The sequence below is a fragment of the Bufo gargarizans genome, chromosome 6 (genome assembly GCF_014858855.1).
Source record: "Bufo gargarizans isolate SCDJY-AF-19 chromosome 6, ASM1485885v1, whole genome shotgun sequence".
Lineage (NCBI taxonomy): Eukaryota > Metazoa > Chordata > Amphibia > Anura > Bufonidae > Bufo > Bufo gargarizans.
In genome coordinates, this window is record NC_058085.1 from 273,684,562 (window position 1) to 273,701,240 (window position 16,679).

The 16,679-nt window shown below is 43.9% G+C and overlaps 1 protein-coding gene across 2 annotated transcripts; it reads right to left on the bottom strand.

The window, feature by feature from the left end:
* Positions 1-1,833: 1,833 nt before the first annotated feature.
* Positions 1,834-8,917, bottom strand: LOC122940962. 2 transcript variants are annotated; one of them, XM_044297909.1, is made up of 9 exons: positions 8,517-8,917; positions 7,728-8,214; positions 4,370-4,425; positions 4,232-4,293; positions 4,077-4,154; positions 3,901-3,981; positions 3,204-3,423; positions 2,834-2,993; positions 1,834-2,689 (listed from the first exon to the last, which is right to left on the bottom strand). In XM_044297909.1, the coding sequence occupies exons 7-9, from the start codon at positions 3,346-3,348 to the stop codon at positions 1,966-1,968; spliced, it is 1,029 nt and encodes a 342-aa protein (XP_044153844.1). In that variant the 5' UTR covers positions 3,349-3,423; positions 3,901-3,981; positions 4,077-4,154; positions 4,232-4,293; positions 4,370-4,425; positions 7,728-8,214; positions 8,517-8,917; the 3' UTR covers positions 1,834-1,965. The 2 variants fall into 2 exon arrangements, with proteins under 2 accessions (XP_044153844.1, XP_044153843.1); XM_044297908.1 differs by lacking the exons at positions 7,728-8,214; positions 8,517-8,917 and having other exon boundaries at positions 4,370-4,499.
* Positions 8,918-16,679: the final 7,762 nt, after the last annotated feature.

Consider the following 16,679-nt stretch of genomic DNA (forward strand, 5'->3'; position numbering starts at 1 on the left):
TCGGTGGATGAGGTTGTAAAGTGTGCTGTTGTGTTACACAACTACCTCCTTAAAAAGGAACCACTGAATTTGGAACAGATACAGGAGGACAGCGAGATGCCAAGCATTGAAAGTTTTGGACCACGGTCAAGTATCACGGATGAGAGACTGTTTTGCAGATTATTTTTGCTCGGAGGCAGGAAGGGTGGACTGGCAGGACCGATTTGTTTAAACATTTTCAGTTTTTTTGAGATTTACAGTTAATTTCTGTTTATTTTAGTGGTTTACAGTTTTTTGTATTAGTTTTCAATTGGATTTGTGTTTCAAGAAATATAGTTTTTCAAAGTATTTGAAATTTTAATTATATATTATTTTTAGCACGATATAAGAGAAAAAATACATTCGTGATTTGCTACACTGCAGATATATAATTGTGTTGATACTCAATTTCAATCTTCTATATCGCTAGAGGAGCGACACATCTTTGTGTAGCTTCGCTGGTGCAGGTAGATTTCATCATTAATTAGTGTGTAGTAATCTGACCGATGCCAGAGGAGCGACACATACTTGTGTCGCTCCACTGGCGAAGGTAGATTTTATCAGGCCTGTTATGGTGTAGTAATCTGACCAACGCCAGCGGAGCGACACATACTTGTGTCGCTCCACTGGCGAAGGTAGATTTTATCAGGCCTGTTATGGTGTAGTAATCTGAGCAACGCCAGCGGAGCAACACATACTTGTGTTGCTCCACTGGCGAAGGTAGATTTCATCAGTCCTGTTATGGTGTAGTATCTGACCGACGCCAGAGGAGCGACACATACTTGTGTCGCTCCACTGGCGAAGGTAGATTTTATCAGGCCTGTTATGGTGTAGTAATCTGACCAACGCCAGCGGAGCGACACATACTTGTGTTGCTCCACTGGCGAAGGTAGATTTCATCAGTCCTGTTATGGTGTAGTATCTGACCGACGCCAGAGGAGCGACACATACTTGTGTCGCTCCACTGGCGAAGGTAGATTTTATCAGGCCTGTTATGGTGTAGTAATCTGACCGACGCCAGAGGAGCGACACATACTTGTGTCGCTCCACTGGCGAATGTAGATTTTATCAGGCCTGTTATGGTGTAGTAATCTGACCAACGCCAGCGGAGCGACACATACTTGTGTCGCTCCACTGGCGAAGGTAGATTTTATCAGGCCTGTTATGGTGTAGTAATCTGACCGACGCCAGCGGAGCGACACATACTTGTGTCGCTCCACTGGCGAAGGTAGATTTTATCAGGCCTGTTATGGTGTAGTAATCTGACCGACGCCAGAGGAGCGACACATACTTGTGTCGCTCCACTGGCAAAGGTAGATTTTATCAGGTCTGTTATGGTGTAGTAATCTGACCAACGCCAGCGAGCGACACATACTTGTGTCGCTCCACTGGCGAAGGTAGATTTTATCAGGCCTGTTATGGTGTAGTAATCTGACCAACGCCAGCGGAGCGACACATACTTGTGTCGCTCCAATGGCGAAGGTAGATTTTATCAGGCCTGTTATGGTGTAGTAATCTGACCAACGCCAGCGGAGCGACACATACTTGTGTCGCTTTGCTGGCGATCGTACAATTTTAAAGACCTTTCCTACATACACTAAAGTAATCTCCCATCGCTGTCGGAGCAAACCAAGTATAGTTCACTTCAAAAGCGATGTGAGATGTTCGCTTTTATTTACCAAAAAATTAAATAAATACAAAACAAATAAAATTTATAAACAATATCTATTTTATTTTAAAAATATTTTTTTTTAAATAATATAAATAACTTTTTAGAATAATAAAAAAATAAAAAAAAAGGCTACAAATGCCTGTAAGTAGGACCGGTGGGAGTGGTGGGAGTAGAAGGTTGGGTGGTGGAGGTTTCAACACTGGTTGGTCCCCCTCGTTCCTGTGCCCCTGTGGACATAAAAGTGTGTGTTGTGGCAAGCACAACAGAGGGAGTATTCAATCTGGATGGGGGAGCGGGAGAAGGAGTTGACCGAGCCAGAGTAGAAGGAGTGTTGAAACTGCTAGTTGGAAAATATTGAGGAGGAGAAGGAGAAAAGTGGTGAGAAAAGTGCTCGGTGGAATGTGGAGGCTGGGATGAGGAGGTAGGAAAGGTGGGTAGGTAGTTTGGGTAGGGGGTTGTTGAGGTTGTGATGGGGGATAGGGCATGGATGGGGGATAGGGCATGGATGGGGGATAGGATGTGGGGCGGTGCTGAACTTGCCACAAGACACTGTCCACCTGTCTTCGGGCCTCAAACAACTGGTCGGGCGTAAATCGTTCCATCACGGGGAGCAACGAATACCAATAGTGATGCACAGGACCCAATTGCGACGTATGCACCGCCCCCTCCTGCAGACGTCGCACTTGTTCCTCCAAAGCGGCAATCCTATTGGTATATCCCATCAAGGACTCGTAAACGAGCCTTGTGAGATCCTCGTAGTCCGCCTGACGGCTCCTACCGGTCCTCTGGCGACGCATCAATGCCTCAAAAAGTGGTGCCATTGTGGCCATTGTTGCGTCGCCAGAGGGCACAGGTAGGGGAACATTGAGGTCCCGACCAGCTGTTGGAGTAGGACGTGAGGGACCCGCGGTGGGCGGCTCTTCGGGGACCGCCTCTTGAGCTCCGGACTCTGGAAGGACTTCACGAGGAGCTTGTTGCGCCCGAGTACTGCTAGATGTGCTGTAAAAGGAAAAAAAAAAATTAATGGACAAATAGGGAACTATGTGTGACTGTCCCAGACAGAGTGTCAAATGACAGTCTGTCTAGGCCACACACATAGATTGGAGATTAGTATTCATAATTATTATAAACATTACAGCTTACCTTCGCAGCTGTAGGGTTCTCCTAAGAAAACCTAATGCGGCCGCATAACGGTACGGCCGCTTTTGGCTTCCTCCTGAACCACTCGGGCGCTTGACCTCCTCGTTGTAGTCCTTCTTATAGCGGTCCCTCATTGACCGCCACCGCACCAGGATTGTAGTCCCTGTCCGCAAGAAAAAATAAATAAAATAAATATTATAATAATTTATTTCAGACATCAGAAATGGTTTAGTATTTGTTTGAACCTGCTACAACAACAATAAAAAAATTATTGATGTTCACTATAGGTAGCATTGAGTGACCAACTTCAACCAGACACAAAACCAATTTATAATGAAAAGTACACATGTGCATTATACTACAGTATACTTACGGCACTCCTCCCATTGACTCTCATTGAGGTCGTCCCAATTAGGCACTAAGACTTCGCATATCTCAAGCCAGAGGAGCCGGGTACCATGATGGTCAGCATGGCGGCGGTCCGTGTGGTCCCAGAGTGGTGGTCTATCCTCCACCATCTGGATGAGGAGTTCATTGTCAATTATACAACTACCAAATTCCTCCTCATCCGTTCTGGTGGAGCGTCGTGAACCCTAAAAAAAAAAAAAAAAAAAAAAAAATTATAATCTCATGTTTAAAGCAGGTTTGGGTCTATAGAGATAGGACCTGCACGGCTAGATCGCCGCTAGCATGTTTTCAATATATGTGTCCAATAAAAGGCTGTGTGGTTTTAATTAAATAAGAGAAAGGATTTTATAGATATGTAAATGAGTGTTGAATGTGTCGCTCATGCGCTGTTCTCGGCATGAAGCTGATGTCAGGACAGGGAAGGAACAATATAAAGGCACTGCTCACAAGGAAGGTTAGTGCAGCCCTTGAACACTCATTTACATATCTATAAAAAAAAATTGAAATAAATTAAAACCACACAGCCCTATAGGACACATATGTTGCGAACATGCTAGCGGCGATCTAGCCGTGCAGGTCCGTATCTCTATAGGCCCAAACCTGTTGACAGAAATCCTTTTAACAGTTTTAAAATTAAAAATATTCCTCTAGGAAATACTCACACGAACACGACCGCCGCGGGCTCCCCGACTTCATCTGGCTTTCGATTGACGACCTCTGTTGGATCCAACGGGAGGAGCGACCTGTAATAGAAATACCAATAACAAAAAAAAAAATTAAATAAACAAATCATAATATTGTGTTTAAAAAAATAAAAAAATAAAAAATAAATATTTACCGCTTCATGTCCTCCACCACCAGCTTCCTCCTCTCCAGCGGTCTCTGGGCCGCGAGGCCTCTCCTCCGCAGATGATGACTGTGAATTATAAACAATAAAAAAATTAAGAAATGCGTTCATAATGTAAATGCAGAATGCTTTAAAAAAATGGTTACCGTATCATGTCTCCGCCTACATCTTGGAGGAGAGGTCCCGGCATCAGTTGAAGATGTTGAGCCTGTAGAAAAAAAAATATTACTCTGATTATTATTATTATTAAATATTAACAACAAACCAAGACTAATAATACTTACTTGACATTCTCTGAAGTTCTATTCAAATTTCTTCTTCTTCTTTCTTCGATTTTGGACTACATGGGAAAAAAATAAAATAATTTAACATTTTTTCGGACTACTACCCCTAGCATCCACTATGTACTTGCACCACATGCATTGCCTATGCAAAACTACATAGGCCCTGCATGAGGTGGAAGTACATAGTGGATGCTAGGGGTGGTAGTCAACAGGACTACTACCCCTAGCATGATCTATTTACTACAGCTCCCATGTATAATTACATAGGAGCTGCTTATATTGATTTTATACCCAAAAAATCGGAGACGAAAGAAAAAAAAAAAAGTTTCTACTCACCTACAATGGCGTCCTCCCTTCTCCCTCGCAGGCAGGATCGAAGAGTGACAGGAAGTTGACGGCGCCCACAGCTCCTCCTATTCGTTTGCGCAGGCGCAGAAAGAAGAACCGGATCCGTCGATCAGGCAAACAACTGAAACCTTTGCGACGGATCCGGCTCTAATGCATTCCTATGGAGTAAAACGCTGGATCCGTCATTCCGGCAAGTCTTCAGTATTTTTCGCCGGAGAAAAAACGGTAGCATGCTGCGGTTTTCTCTTTTGCCTGATCAGTCAAAATGACTGAACTGAAGACATCCTGATGCATTCTGAACGGATTACTGTCCATTCAGAATGCATGGGGATATGCCTGATCAGTCGTTTTCCGGCATAGAGCACTTTTGACGGAACTCTGTGCCGGAAAACAAAAACGCAAGTGTGAAAGTACCCTTAATTATAGTAGTAGTTTGCTGGTTTTTAATCAGGGAAGCTAATAATCTCCCTGGCTTGCCTGCCTCACAAAACTGTTTTTGCCCTGCAAAAAAAAGTCTTCTGTTGACATTTGTCTTGAAGGTGGCGGTTGTATTCCTCCCTTGCCCTAAGCAAAGACTGCCATACACCTGCACCTTGATCTATGGCTACCTTACCCTGTAAAGTGGATATCCGCTGTTCCAAATCATTCTCCTTTTTAATATACAAAGCTTTAAGTTTTTGAATCTTAGAATAGAGAATGCCTCGAATAAAGGCTTTTAGGGCGTCCCAGACGTAATGGTCATGAGCAGTACCAACATTAAAATTCCCAAATTCTTCCAGATCACTCCCCAGTGCTCCCTGGTCCTAAAGTATATTAAGCAAGTGAGGGTTCAATCTAAAGGTGCGAGGTCTCCCAACAGACTCCAGATTTTTTACTACTAGGAGAACTGGGGAGTGATATGAAATTGTATGTGACTCATATTTCATACGGACAATCCTGTAAATAAAATTTGCCGTTGTAAAAGCCAGGTCTATCCTGGATAGGGCAGTGTAAGAGCGACTAAAGCAGGAATAAACTCTTGCCTCTCCGTATAGTTGACGCCAAATATCTATTAGAGCAATTTCCTGACATATACTGGCCAATGGGATGCCCCTCCAGTTCCTCCCCCACTCCTTCCACCTGCGGACATCCTATCCAATGCACGATCCATGACTTTGTTAAAATCCCCAAGCAGTATGATTGGGCATTCCCCTCTTTGACTTACAAAGTCAAAGAGTTGAGAGATGATATGCAGGAAGAAGGGTGGAGGGACATAGACAAACGCCAATATACATATTGTCTGGGACCATCTGCAATGGAGAAACACAAACCTGCCCTCTTTGTCTATTCTTTGTCCAATCGGTTCATACTGTACTTTATTGTGTATATACACACTAACCCCCCGTGAGAAGGAAGATAAACAAGAGTGGTACTCAGCCTGTGCCCACTTTTTCCTCATACGAGGCAGTGTCTCAGTAGTCAGGTGAGTTTCAATTAGACACACGATCGCCGGAAGATGTTTACCAATGACATCAGAAACAATCACTCTTTTAGTTCTGTCCGCTAACCCGCGGACATTCCATACCAACAGTCTATCTGTCATTAGATCACACCTATCTGGGGTCTAGAACAATTCTTGGGAGCGCAATCTCCCCAGCGTATATGTCATAGACATGCCCCCAGACAGCGAATTCCCTCCCTCACCCCCAACCCCTCTTTCTGGTCATCAGGGAGTAGCATCCCTCCCCAACAGCCCCTTCCTCTCTGCGCTCCTCCCCCCTCCCCCCTCGCCCATATCCATTCTTTATTTAATTAGCAATACCCTCTTGCTCCATCCATAATACCAATTCGTCCAATTTCGGGAAGAACAACGTCTTTCCAGTATGTATTAATCTAAGAGTTGCTGGGTACTTTATGGAATATTTAATTTTTGCAGCTGCTAACTGTTTCTTCACCTCACAAAATGCCCTGCGTTTCTCTTGAGTATCTCTTGAGAAGTCCGGGTAAATCTCAATCCTGGTGTTATTATAGATCAAATCTTTGATCTCCCTCTTTTCCCTTAAAATCTTATCCCTGTCTTTTTGAGATAGCAATCTGATTAACATTGCCCTCGGTGGGGCACCCAGTGGAGGTTTTTTAAACGGGATCCTATGCACCCTTTCTACACAGAAGAAGGGCGAAAGGGATTCCGTTCCTATATTAGTTGCTAACCAACTCTGTATAAATTCTTCTGCCATATCACCCTCAGCCCCCATCAGCCTAAGATTAGATCTTCTGGACATGTCCTCCAGGGAAGCCAATTTATCCTTCAATGTTTTGTTCTCGGATTCCAATGCATTGGCTTTCCCCGTGGTCACATCCAAATCCTGTTTCATTTCTTTAGTGAAGCCCTGTAACTCCCTGACTTTATCCCATATCTTATTCATTTCGTCTTTTATTAGGGAAATATCGGATTGTACCGATACCACCTTTAGCGGGAGCTCCTTCAGTGATTGATTGGAAAGATGCACCGCTGCCAATATATCAGCTAATTTACTATCAATTAGTTCCATCCTGTTTTCTCCAGCCGAGGTCCCATCAATATCACTCCCTACATCAATTTTATCAAGGGTACCCGGATTTTCCTGAGGTGGTTGTGATTTATGAGCTTGTCTTGTCTTATGCGGAGATAGAATCTCTCTATTTTTGCTGAGAGGCTACCCGGGCCTACACTTTTAGGTGATGAGTACCCAGACGATTTCCTGTTAACCGGTTTAGGAGGCATCTTCCCAGAAGGGGCAGGGGGGGAGACCAAAATATAGCTATTACAGTCACCAGAAGACACCAGAGCAGTACCGCTTAAGAAACTAATGCCGTAGCGTTTTAGCGCCACAGCATCCACAACTCAATACCTCTTACAGAAATCCTCCAGCTACTATGCCTGTACAGAATTCAGCTACATGTACCCCCCTGAGCATCGTAGTTGCTAAGTAAATAACCACCCCAAAATTAAAGAGTTTAATACAGTTAATAATCTAGTATCGAGACTTACAGATATTGGCTCTGGCCACTCCACACTTTAAGATTCCAACAAAGGAGATCCAGATCTAAGAATTCATACATTTATTAAGGAAAACATAATAACATCATGTTAGCATGTTTAGTTGGCCCGGTTAATAAATGACGCAGTTGACAACCTGCAAATCTAGTATCCACATATAGAACTGTTACTTAGAATAGTGCATAAGTTAATAAGGACACTATCCTATGCCCTTTCTAGTCCTGCACTTATCAATTCAAGGGAGATAATCCAATAAAGATTAGCAGGGTTACTCAATACCACGGAGAAATGGAGATTATGGTGTTAGTGCGTTAGTATCCAAGTCCAGCTTGTGGATTACTCACGGTACCCCAAATACGGACAGAATGGATCCATCATGCTTTCATCCAGCTTCTATAGGTTTCCATCCAGAGCCTGCTCCAGGAATCTTCAATATGAGCAGCTATGTCTGAAGGTGGATGGTAACTTTTAATTATATCTGAAGTGGAAAAAAAAAACTTTATTTGTTAAGAAACTTCCCAGATTGTCCTCTGATCTGGCCCCTCTGTTATGGAGAGAGCTCCATCCGCATTCAGCTAGTCCTACCAGACTTCTTAGCAGACCCAGTCCGGGATATTGAAAATGAACCCACTATCTCCCAGTTCAATGGGGAGCGCCTCCTTAGAGTGGGATAAGGTGGTTAAGGCCCTCTGCAGCCACATATGTCCAACGCAATATAAATTAAAAGACACAAGCCGCTAGGAGGCCCAGTTCAGATGGCTAGGGGTGTCCGTCCTGTACCTGTCCGGCGTCACATTTAGGGGCCGAATCCAATCTTCAGAGATCGGGTCACAGTCCACCAGCTCTCCTCCAGCAGCCCCCAGAAGTCAAACCTCTCATATCAGGGACCGCGATCCAAGAACAGGCCGCACAGACGGAGAAACTTTTTGGCAGAGAGATGGCCCCCTGCCGGGACAGGTATCTTCAGCGCGATTGATCCCAGGCCAGCACACTTAACCCTAGGCCCCCTGTATTACTGTGCCCGTCTATGTCTGCGGGGGCAGCGGTATACCGCAGCTCACGTGCTGTCACCACAAGTGGTAAGAAGCGGGAGCCAGGAATATCCCCAAAAGTCAGGCCATACCTGGGTCATGGACTCACAGAGGTAGCAAACCATGAGGGGAGCAAGATCAAACCGGTGAGCAAGGCGAAGGAGGGGGCGGGGAGCATGGCACGCTTACGTGCTTACGTCATGCCGTTCACGCCTCGGCAAAGATGCACTAGATTTCTTGGGGGTTAATGTTTATTTTTATTAGTAAAATGCAGAAAGGGGGTGCTTTGAATTTTGAATTCTATTTTATATATATATATATATATATATATATATAATATATTTTTTTAACTCCTTAAAGACCGGGCCTATTTTTATTTTAGCATTTTTGATTTTCCACCTCACGTTCCAATAGCCATATGAGGGCTTAATTTTGGCGGGACAAGATGCACTTTTTAATGCCACCATTTAATTCACCATGCCGTGTATAGGAAAACAGGAAAAAAAAAATTGGTGCCAAGGTTTTTGGAGTTTTGACATCACAGCATTTACTGTGCGCTAAAAATGACATGACGTCCTTATTCTGTGGCTCAATATTACTGCTGCCTTTTATTTTGTTTAATTACTTCTAAAAAAGTAAAATCCTTTGAAAAAAATCGAACTTTTTTTTGCATTGCCATAATCTGACAGCCATAACTTTTTAATATTTTGGTCTACTGAGCTTTAGATCTGTAGTTTTTATTGGTACCATTTTTGTGGCATGTATGACTTTTTGATCACTGTTATTCAAGTTATTTGGGGGGACAAGATGACAAAAAACAGCGAATCGCATTTATAATTTTTTTATTCCGTTATGGCGTTCAAGGCACAGGATTTTTTTTTTATATTTTAATAGTTCAGATATTTCAGACACGTTGATACCTAATTTTTTTATTGTTTATATATTTTTATATATTTTAGATTTAAAATGTCTACATTTTGCAGTTTTTTTATTTTTGTAACTTTTGTTTACAGGTTAGTTAATAACTATTAGCCCCCTTGGGGGATAAAACCTGGGATCTTTTGAACCCTTGTCCTATTCACCCTCACTGAGATCTATTAGGGTGAAAAGGATTCTGACAATGTCCCTGCTAAGCTATGCCTTGTGCACAGTTCAGCAGGGAGCTTACCACGGCAGGCCTAGAAGGCTTCAGAGCGTCCAGGCTGCCATGGTAAATGATCATAGCCCCGTGATTTCATTGTGGGGCCTCCGATTGGAAGGCAGAGGGAGCCACATCCCTCTGCCTTAGCTCACAGATGCAGCGTTCAGCGTTGAACGTGGCATGTGAAAGTTTAAATAATGGGGTTTGGCGAGATCAACATCATTGTGACAGGGTGCCTGCTGTATTATACAGCCGGCACCCACCGGGTATGGAACAGACTCACTGTAGCAGCCCGTTCAATACAAATGTGGGCCCACAATGCTGCGCATGTACGGCATTATGCATCAATGGGTTAAAAACTTCAACATGTGATTGTTAGATTGCTTATATCATAGATGGCAGTGGTTTACTATTGTAGTCTATGGGAACATAATTGCTTTCCTATTAAGGGCCACTTTACTATGGCAGGCCTCAGAGCCAACCAAACAGGTTGAACAATCTCATTGGAAAGGGGGGGCGTTCAGTTACCAGGAGTGACCTGCTCCCAATAAATTACTGTTCAGATGGCAATAGACCTCAGCATCTGAGAGGTTAAAAGTCTGTGACTGGAGTTGATTCCAAAGACAGACCCAACATCTGCAATACCTGTAAGGTGAATGTCAAAAAAGGGTTAAAAGGGTTTTCCAGTATTTTTATATTGATGGTCTATCGTGAGGATAAGCCAATAAGCTATTCCATGCTTGAAGTACACAGCTCCGTCCACTACACAACGGATGGCGCTGTGTAATTTCAGCACCGGAGCTCTTCAAAACCAGCTGATCAGCAAGGTGTGAGACCCCCACCAATCAAATATTGCTGAGTGCTCCATATATTCAATAATGACCACATATTCCCATACCAATAGTGATTTCATGACATGTCATATGAGAACCCCATGGTAATGGACCCTCCAAGAAAAGCAATTGGCAATTTGGGAGAAATGCTCTCAATTTTGACTGGTCTGTAATGCTGAAATGAATTCTCTGATCCGCAAGCCACAGCACAGGAACCAGAAGAAGTAAAATGCTGTTCCCGTTCTGTTAAAGGGGTTGTCTGCTTTGGCTGTAATAAGGGCTCTTCAGTTTGGTGGTGGCTGTACTCATATCTAACCACAATGACTCAGATAACAGATAATCCGATCCCGGTGGTTTAACCCCTAAGGTGTCCCATGGCAAAATGGTGGGGTTACGATTGGTTGCTATGGTAGCCTGAGTCTTTTGAAGGCTCCCAGGTCTGCCATTGTAAACTGCCTGCTGTTACGGACAGTGGGCGTGGAACCACTTTGACAATCAAAAGGTTTGACATTGGGCTAATCCTAAGGGTGTTATCCTGGAAATTCCCTGGTTTTCACTCCTTAACCATTATACAGGGATATGGACTTTGCTGCAGGGGAGCCAATAGGCCACTACCTCTTGGAGTAGTCCCTGTGTGTTTGAAAGCTGACATATGGTGGTCAGAAACACCTGTACAAAGCAAAAAGGAATCAGGCCAAACTCATAGTCAGTAACAGGCTGAGCATAGGTTAGGCAGAGTACATGTGAATTTGTAAACAGTGAAAAGGTCAGAGCAGCAAAGGGTCAATACAGTAATCGGGCAGAGGTCAGGTCAGGCAGCGAAGAATCAGAGTCGGGAATCAGGCAGAGGTTGGTGTACACAGGCAGACAAATGGAACAGCACACCTTTGCAGAGACTAGCAAGCTAGATGAACCTATTGCTCAGGCACCTTCCCAAAGGTGGTCAGCTATAGGTCTGGAAAGAATTAAGGTGTGCGTGCTGGCCTATTAAGAGTAAGGATGCGTGCACATGAACCCTACAGGCAAACAGAAGAGGCCCCACCAGTCACCTGTGGCAGAATACGGACACACATGGTTCCGATGGTCAGGGCGGCTGCTGGAGGTCAGAGGAGGGCCAGCAGGTCTGAAGGAGAGCAGAAGTGGCAGCAGCTCTAAGGTATTTGGAGGTATTTGGAGTGGAGTTTGTGGCTGCCTGGGGGAGCATGAACTGCCAAGATAATAAACAATAAACATAATTGATATTGCTGCATCCAGAAAAATCCTCACACAGCTTTGGAGATGGTAATCTAAAAAAATGATGGGTTTTGGTTAAGAAAAACATTTTTTCAGAGGTTCTTATTTTTTTTAACCTAGTAGAACAGTAAACTTTACAGTTTTGGTTTTGCCATAATCGCACGGACCCGCAGAATATGGTTGTCATGTCATTTGTAGTGCACAGTGATTGTCGTATAAACAAAACCTAATAAACCATGCATTGCGCTTTTTTTCTTCAATTTATCACATTTTTCAACACAAGATATTGTAAACTAAATGGTGCATTTAAGAAATACAACTTAAGAAGCCCTCATGTGGACTAGGAAATTAACACGGTCTTAGAAAAATAATAAATGTAGCCTCATGTTGTAGGTGGGTCCCAATTGACAGACAGCATGGTCAAAAGAAGTAGATAGGACCAGCAATACCATAGTGCAGCACAAAATACTATATAGCCACTGACTTATGCAATAAAATATAGCTGAATAGTGCCACCTGCAGGTTGTTTATTTTCTTATTTAATTTGCCTAGCTCACTAAGGCTACTTTCACACTAGCGTTCGGGGCTCCGCTTGTGAGTTCCGTTTGAAGGCTCTCACAAGCGGCCCCGAACGCATCCGTACGGCCCCAATGCATTCTGAGTGGATGCGGATCCGCTCAGAATGCCTCAGTCTGGCACCGTTTGGCCTCCACTCCGCATAGCAGCGTTCGGGTGTCCGCCTGGCCGTGCGGAGGCAAACGGATCCATCCAGACTTACAATGTAAGTCAATGGGGACGGATCCGTTTGAAGTTGACACAATATGGCTCAATTTCAAACGGATCCGTCCCCCATTGACTTTCAATGTAAAGTCTGGACGGATCCGTCTGACTAACTTTCACACTTTTTTTCTGAAATATAATGCAGACGGATCAGTTCTGAACGGATCTCATCGTCTGCATTATAGGAGCGGATCCGTCTGTGCAGACACCAGACGGATCCGCTCCGAACTCTGAAAGCCGAAGAAGGCAGCACATGCTCAGTTTCATCCTTCAACTGCCTCCTGAGCTGTGATAGGGAGAGCTGCAACAAAAAAGGACACACCCTGCCTGGGCTGTAGAAGAAAGGACACTCCCCTCAAGCTTCCAGCTTGATATAAATCTAGCAGAGCAATTTGAAAATTAACCCCTTAAAGGGCTTCTGTCAGCCCACTAAACCGTTTTTTTTGTTTTGTTTACTAATAATCCCTACACTGCAATCTCTGCATACATAAGCTAAATAATCATTTTGGTTCAGTAGAATTTGATAAAAAGGTATTTTTAAAATATGTAAATTACCTTGCTACCAGCAAGTAGGGCGGCTACTTACTGGTAGCAGCCGCATCCTCCGATTCTAATGACGCCCCCTCCGCATTGTGATTGACAGGGCCAGGGAACGGAATCGTTCTCTGCTGGCCCTATTTGAATTCCAAATCTCGCGCCTGCGCCGTACCTGTCTTCAATCAGCACAGGCGCGCTGAGAGGCGGACGCTCGCTCGGCAGCTCCATCCTCAGCGCGCCTGCGCCGGGTGTAGATGTGACGTCATCGGCGCAGGCACATTGAAGATGGAGCGGCCGCCCTCTCAGTGCGCCTGTGCCGATTGAAGACAGGTACGGCGCAGGCGCAAGATTTGGAATTCAAACAGGGCCAGCAGAGAACGATCCCGTTCCCTGGCCCTGTCAATCACAATGCGGAGGGGGCGTCATTAGGATCGGAGGATGCGGCTGCTACCAGTAAGTAGCCGCCCTACTTGCTGGTAGCAAGGTCATTTACATATTAAAAAAATTCCTTTTTTATCAAATTCTACTGAACCAAAATGATTATTTAGCTTATGTATGCAGAGATCGCAGTATAGGGATTATTAGTAAACAAAAAAAAAACGGTTTAGTGGGCCTTTAAGGACCGGGCTCATTTTCACCTTCAGGACCAGGCCATTTTTTGCAAATCTGACCAGTGTAACTTTATGTGGTGATAACTTTTAAACGCTTTGACTTATCCAGGCCATTCTGAGATTGTTTTTTCGTCACATATTGTACTTCATGACACTGGTAAAATGAAGTAAAAAAAAATCTTTTTTATTTATAAAAAATTACCAAATTTGCCAAATTTCAATTTCTCTACTTCTATAATACATATTAATACCTACAAAAATTGTTATTACTTTACATTTCCCATATGTCTACTTCATGTTAGGATCATTTTGGGAATGACATTTTATTTTTGGGGGACGTTACAAGGCTTAGAAGTTTAGAAGTAAGGCTGGGTTCACACGGGCGTGTCCGGATTAGGTCTGGATGCATCCCAGTGTATTGCAGCAAACCCGCGCGAGTAGGTATGCAATTGCAGTCAGTTTTGACTGCGATTGCGTTCCGATGTTCAGTTTTTATCGCGCGAGTGCAATGTGTTTTGCACGCACGTGATAAAAAACCGACTGTGCTACCCAGATGCGAACTTCTTCACAGAAGTTCAGGTTTGGGTTCGGTGTTGTGTAGATGTTATTATTTTCCCTTATAATATGGTTATAGGGGGAAAAAATAGCATTCTGAATACAGAATGCCTAGTAGGTGGTCAATTGAGGGTTAAAAAATAAAATAAAAATTAACTCACCTTCTCCTCTTGATCGCGTAGTTGCCGGTCTCTTCTTACTTCTTTAATGATGAGCTGCCGGCTAAATGACCTGTAGGGACGTCAGATCACATGCTCCAATCACATGATCCATCACCACCAATTCTTTATTCAGAATGCTATTATTTTCCCTTATAACAATGTTATAAGGGAAAATAATACAGTGTATAGACTGTCACCTAGCAACCATGTGTGAAAATCGCACCGCATCCGCACTTGCTTGCGGATGCTTGCGATTTTCACTCAGCCCCATTCACTTCTATGGGGCCTGCGTTGCGTGATAAACGCAGAATATAGAGCATGCTGCGATTTTCACGCAACGCATAAGTGATGTGTGAAAATCACAGCTCACTGCAAGGGGGTGCTCCGGGGAACAGTTGTGGGCTTGCTACCTTCCCAGGTTGGGTCAGTGATTTCATCGTCCACCACCTCCTCTTCCACTTTCTCACTCTGATCATCCTTCTGACTTGTTGACCTCACAAAAACCTTACTTATTGACAACCGTGTCTCATCCTCATCATCAACCTCTTGAAAAAGTAATTGCCGTTGACTTATTGGCAACTGTGCCTCATCATCATTATACACCTTGTGAAACACTAATTGCCATTCCCCACCGTCATCTTCTTGTGACTGTGGATGCTCAAGAGTTTGGGCATCGTTGCACACGATCTCCTCATGTCCCTCATCAAGCAGGCTTGGCGAGAGGCCCAAATCAAGGAATGGCCATGAAAAGAGCTCCTCGGAATATCCAAGTGTGGGATCACTTGTTTGGTAAGACTCTCCATGGTGGGAGGAAGGAGGATCAGGGTGAGGATTATGTTGACCAGACTCTTGGTTACTGAGACTTTGTGGAAGACAGGGTGGTGCTTAACCGACTGGAAGCATTATCTGCTACAATCCAACCGACCACCTGGTCGCACTGGTCTGGTTTCGAGAGTGGTGTCCTGGGCCATCAGCAGCACGGCCACTTCCCCGTCCCTTACTACTCGCCTTCTGCATATTAAAGGGTTTATATGCTTGCAAGTATGTCACACGTACATTAGCGCAGGTTTTCTAAGTGTATGCACAAATAAATGAAACTGAATGTCACTGATATTTATGATGCACAAACATTATACAGGAGATGTAGCGTAGGTAATGTCGCTGCTGTCACCAGCGGCTAAAATCTTTTTTATAGGGAATATCACTGATATTTATGGTGTGCAAACGTTATACAGGAGATGTAGCGCAGGTAATGTCGCTGCTGTCACCAGCGGCTAATAAAAAATTACAGGGAATGCCACAGCTATTTGGGATGCACAAACGTTATACAGAAGATGTAGCGCAGGTAATGTAACTGTTCGCAGCGGACACCGTCTACGGAAAAAGTACACTTGATGTCACATATATTTTTAGTATGCGCACACGTTAAACAGGAGATGTAGAGCAGGTAATGTCGCTGTCCGCAGCGTCTACGAAAAAAGTACACTGGATGTCACAGCTATTTGGGATGCGCAAACATCATACAGGGGATGTAGCGCAGGTAATGTCACTGTCCGCAGCGTCTACGGAAAAAGTACACTGGATGTCACAGATATTTTTAGGATGCGCAAACGTTATACAGGAGATGTAGCGCAGGTAATGTCACTGTCCGCAGCGGACACCGTCTATGGAAAAAGTACACTGGATGTCACAGATATTTTTAGGCTGCGCACACGTTACACAGGAGATGTTCCACAGATAATGTCGCTGTCTGCAGCGGCCAAACAATTGCAAGCTATTTAGTACAGGTTGCGCTAAAAATATATATTGCTGCCAGATACAACTATAGTCCTTAAAAGTACTTTTGGGTCTCTAACAATTGCACGCAATTTAGCGCAGGTTGCGCTAATAATATATATTGCTGCCAGATACAACAATAGTCCTTAAAAGGACTTTTCGGTCTCTAAAACCAACCCTGCCTAACAAAAAATTTAATTAAATTCTCTACACTATCTGTCCCTTCTACAGCACAGCTCTCCCTGACTAAGACTGGGCGAACCACGTGTCATAGGGTGCTTTATA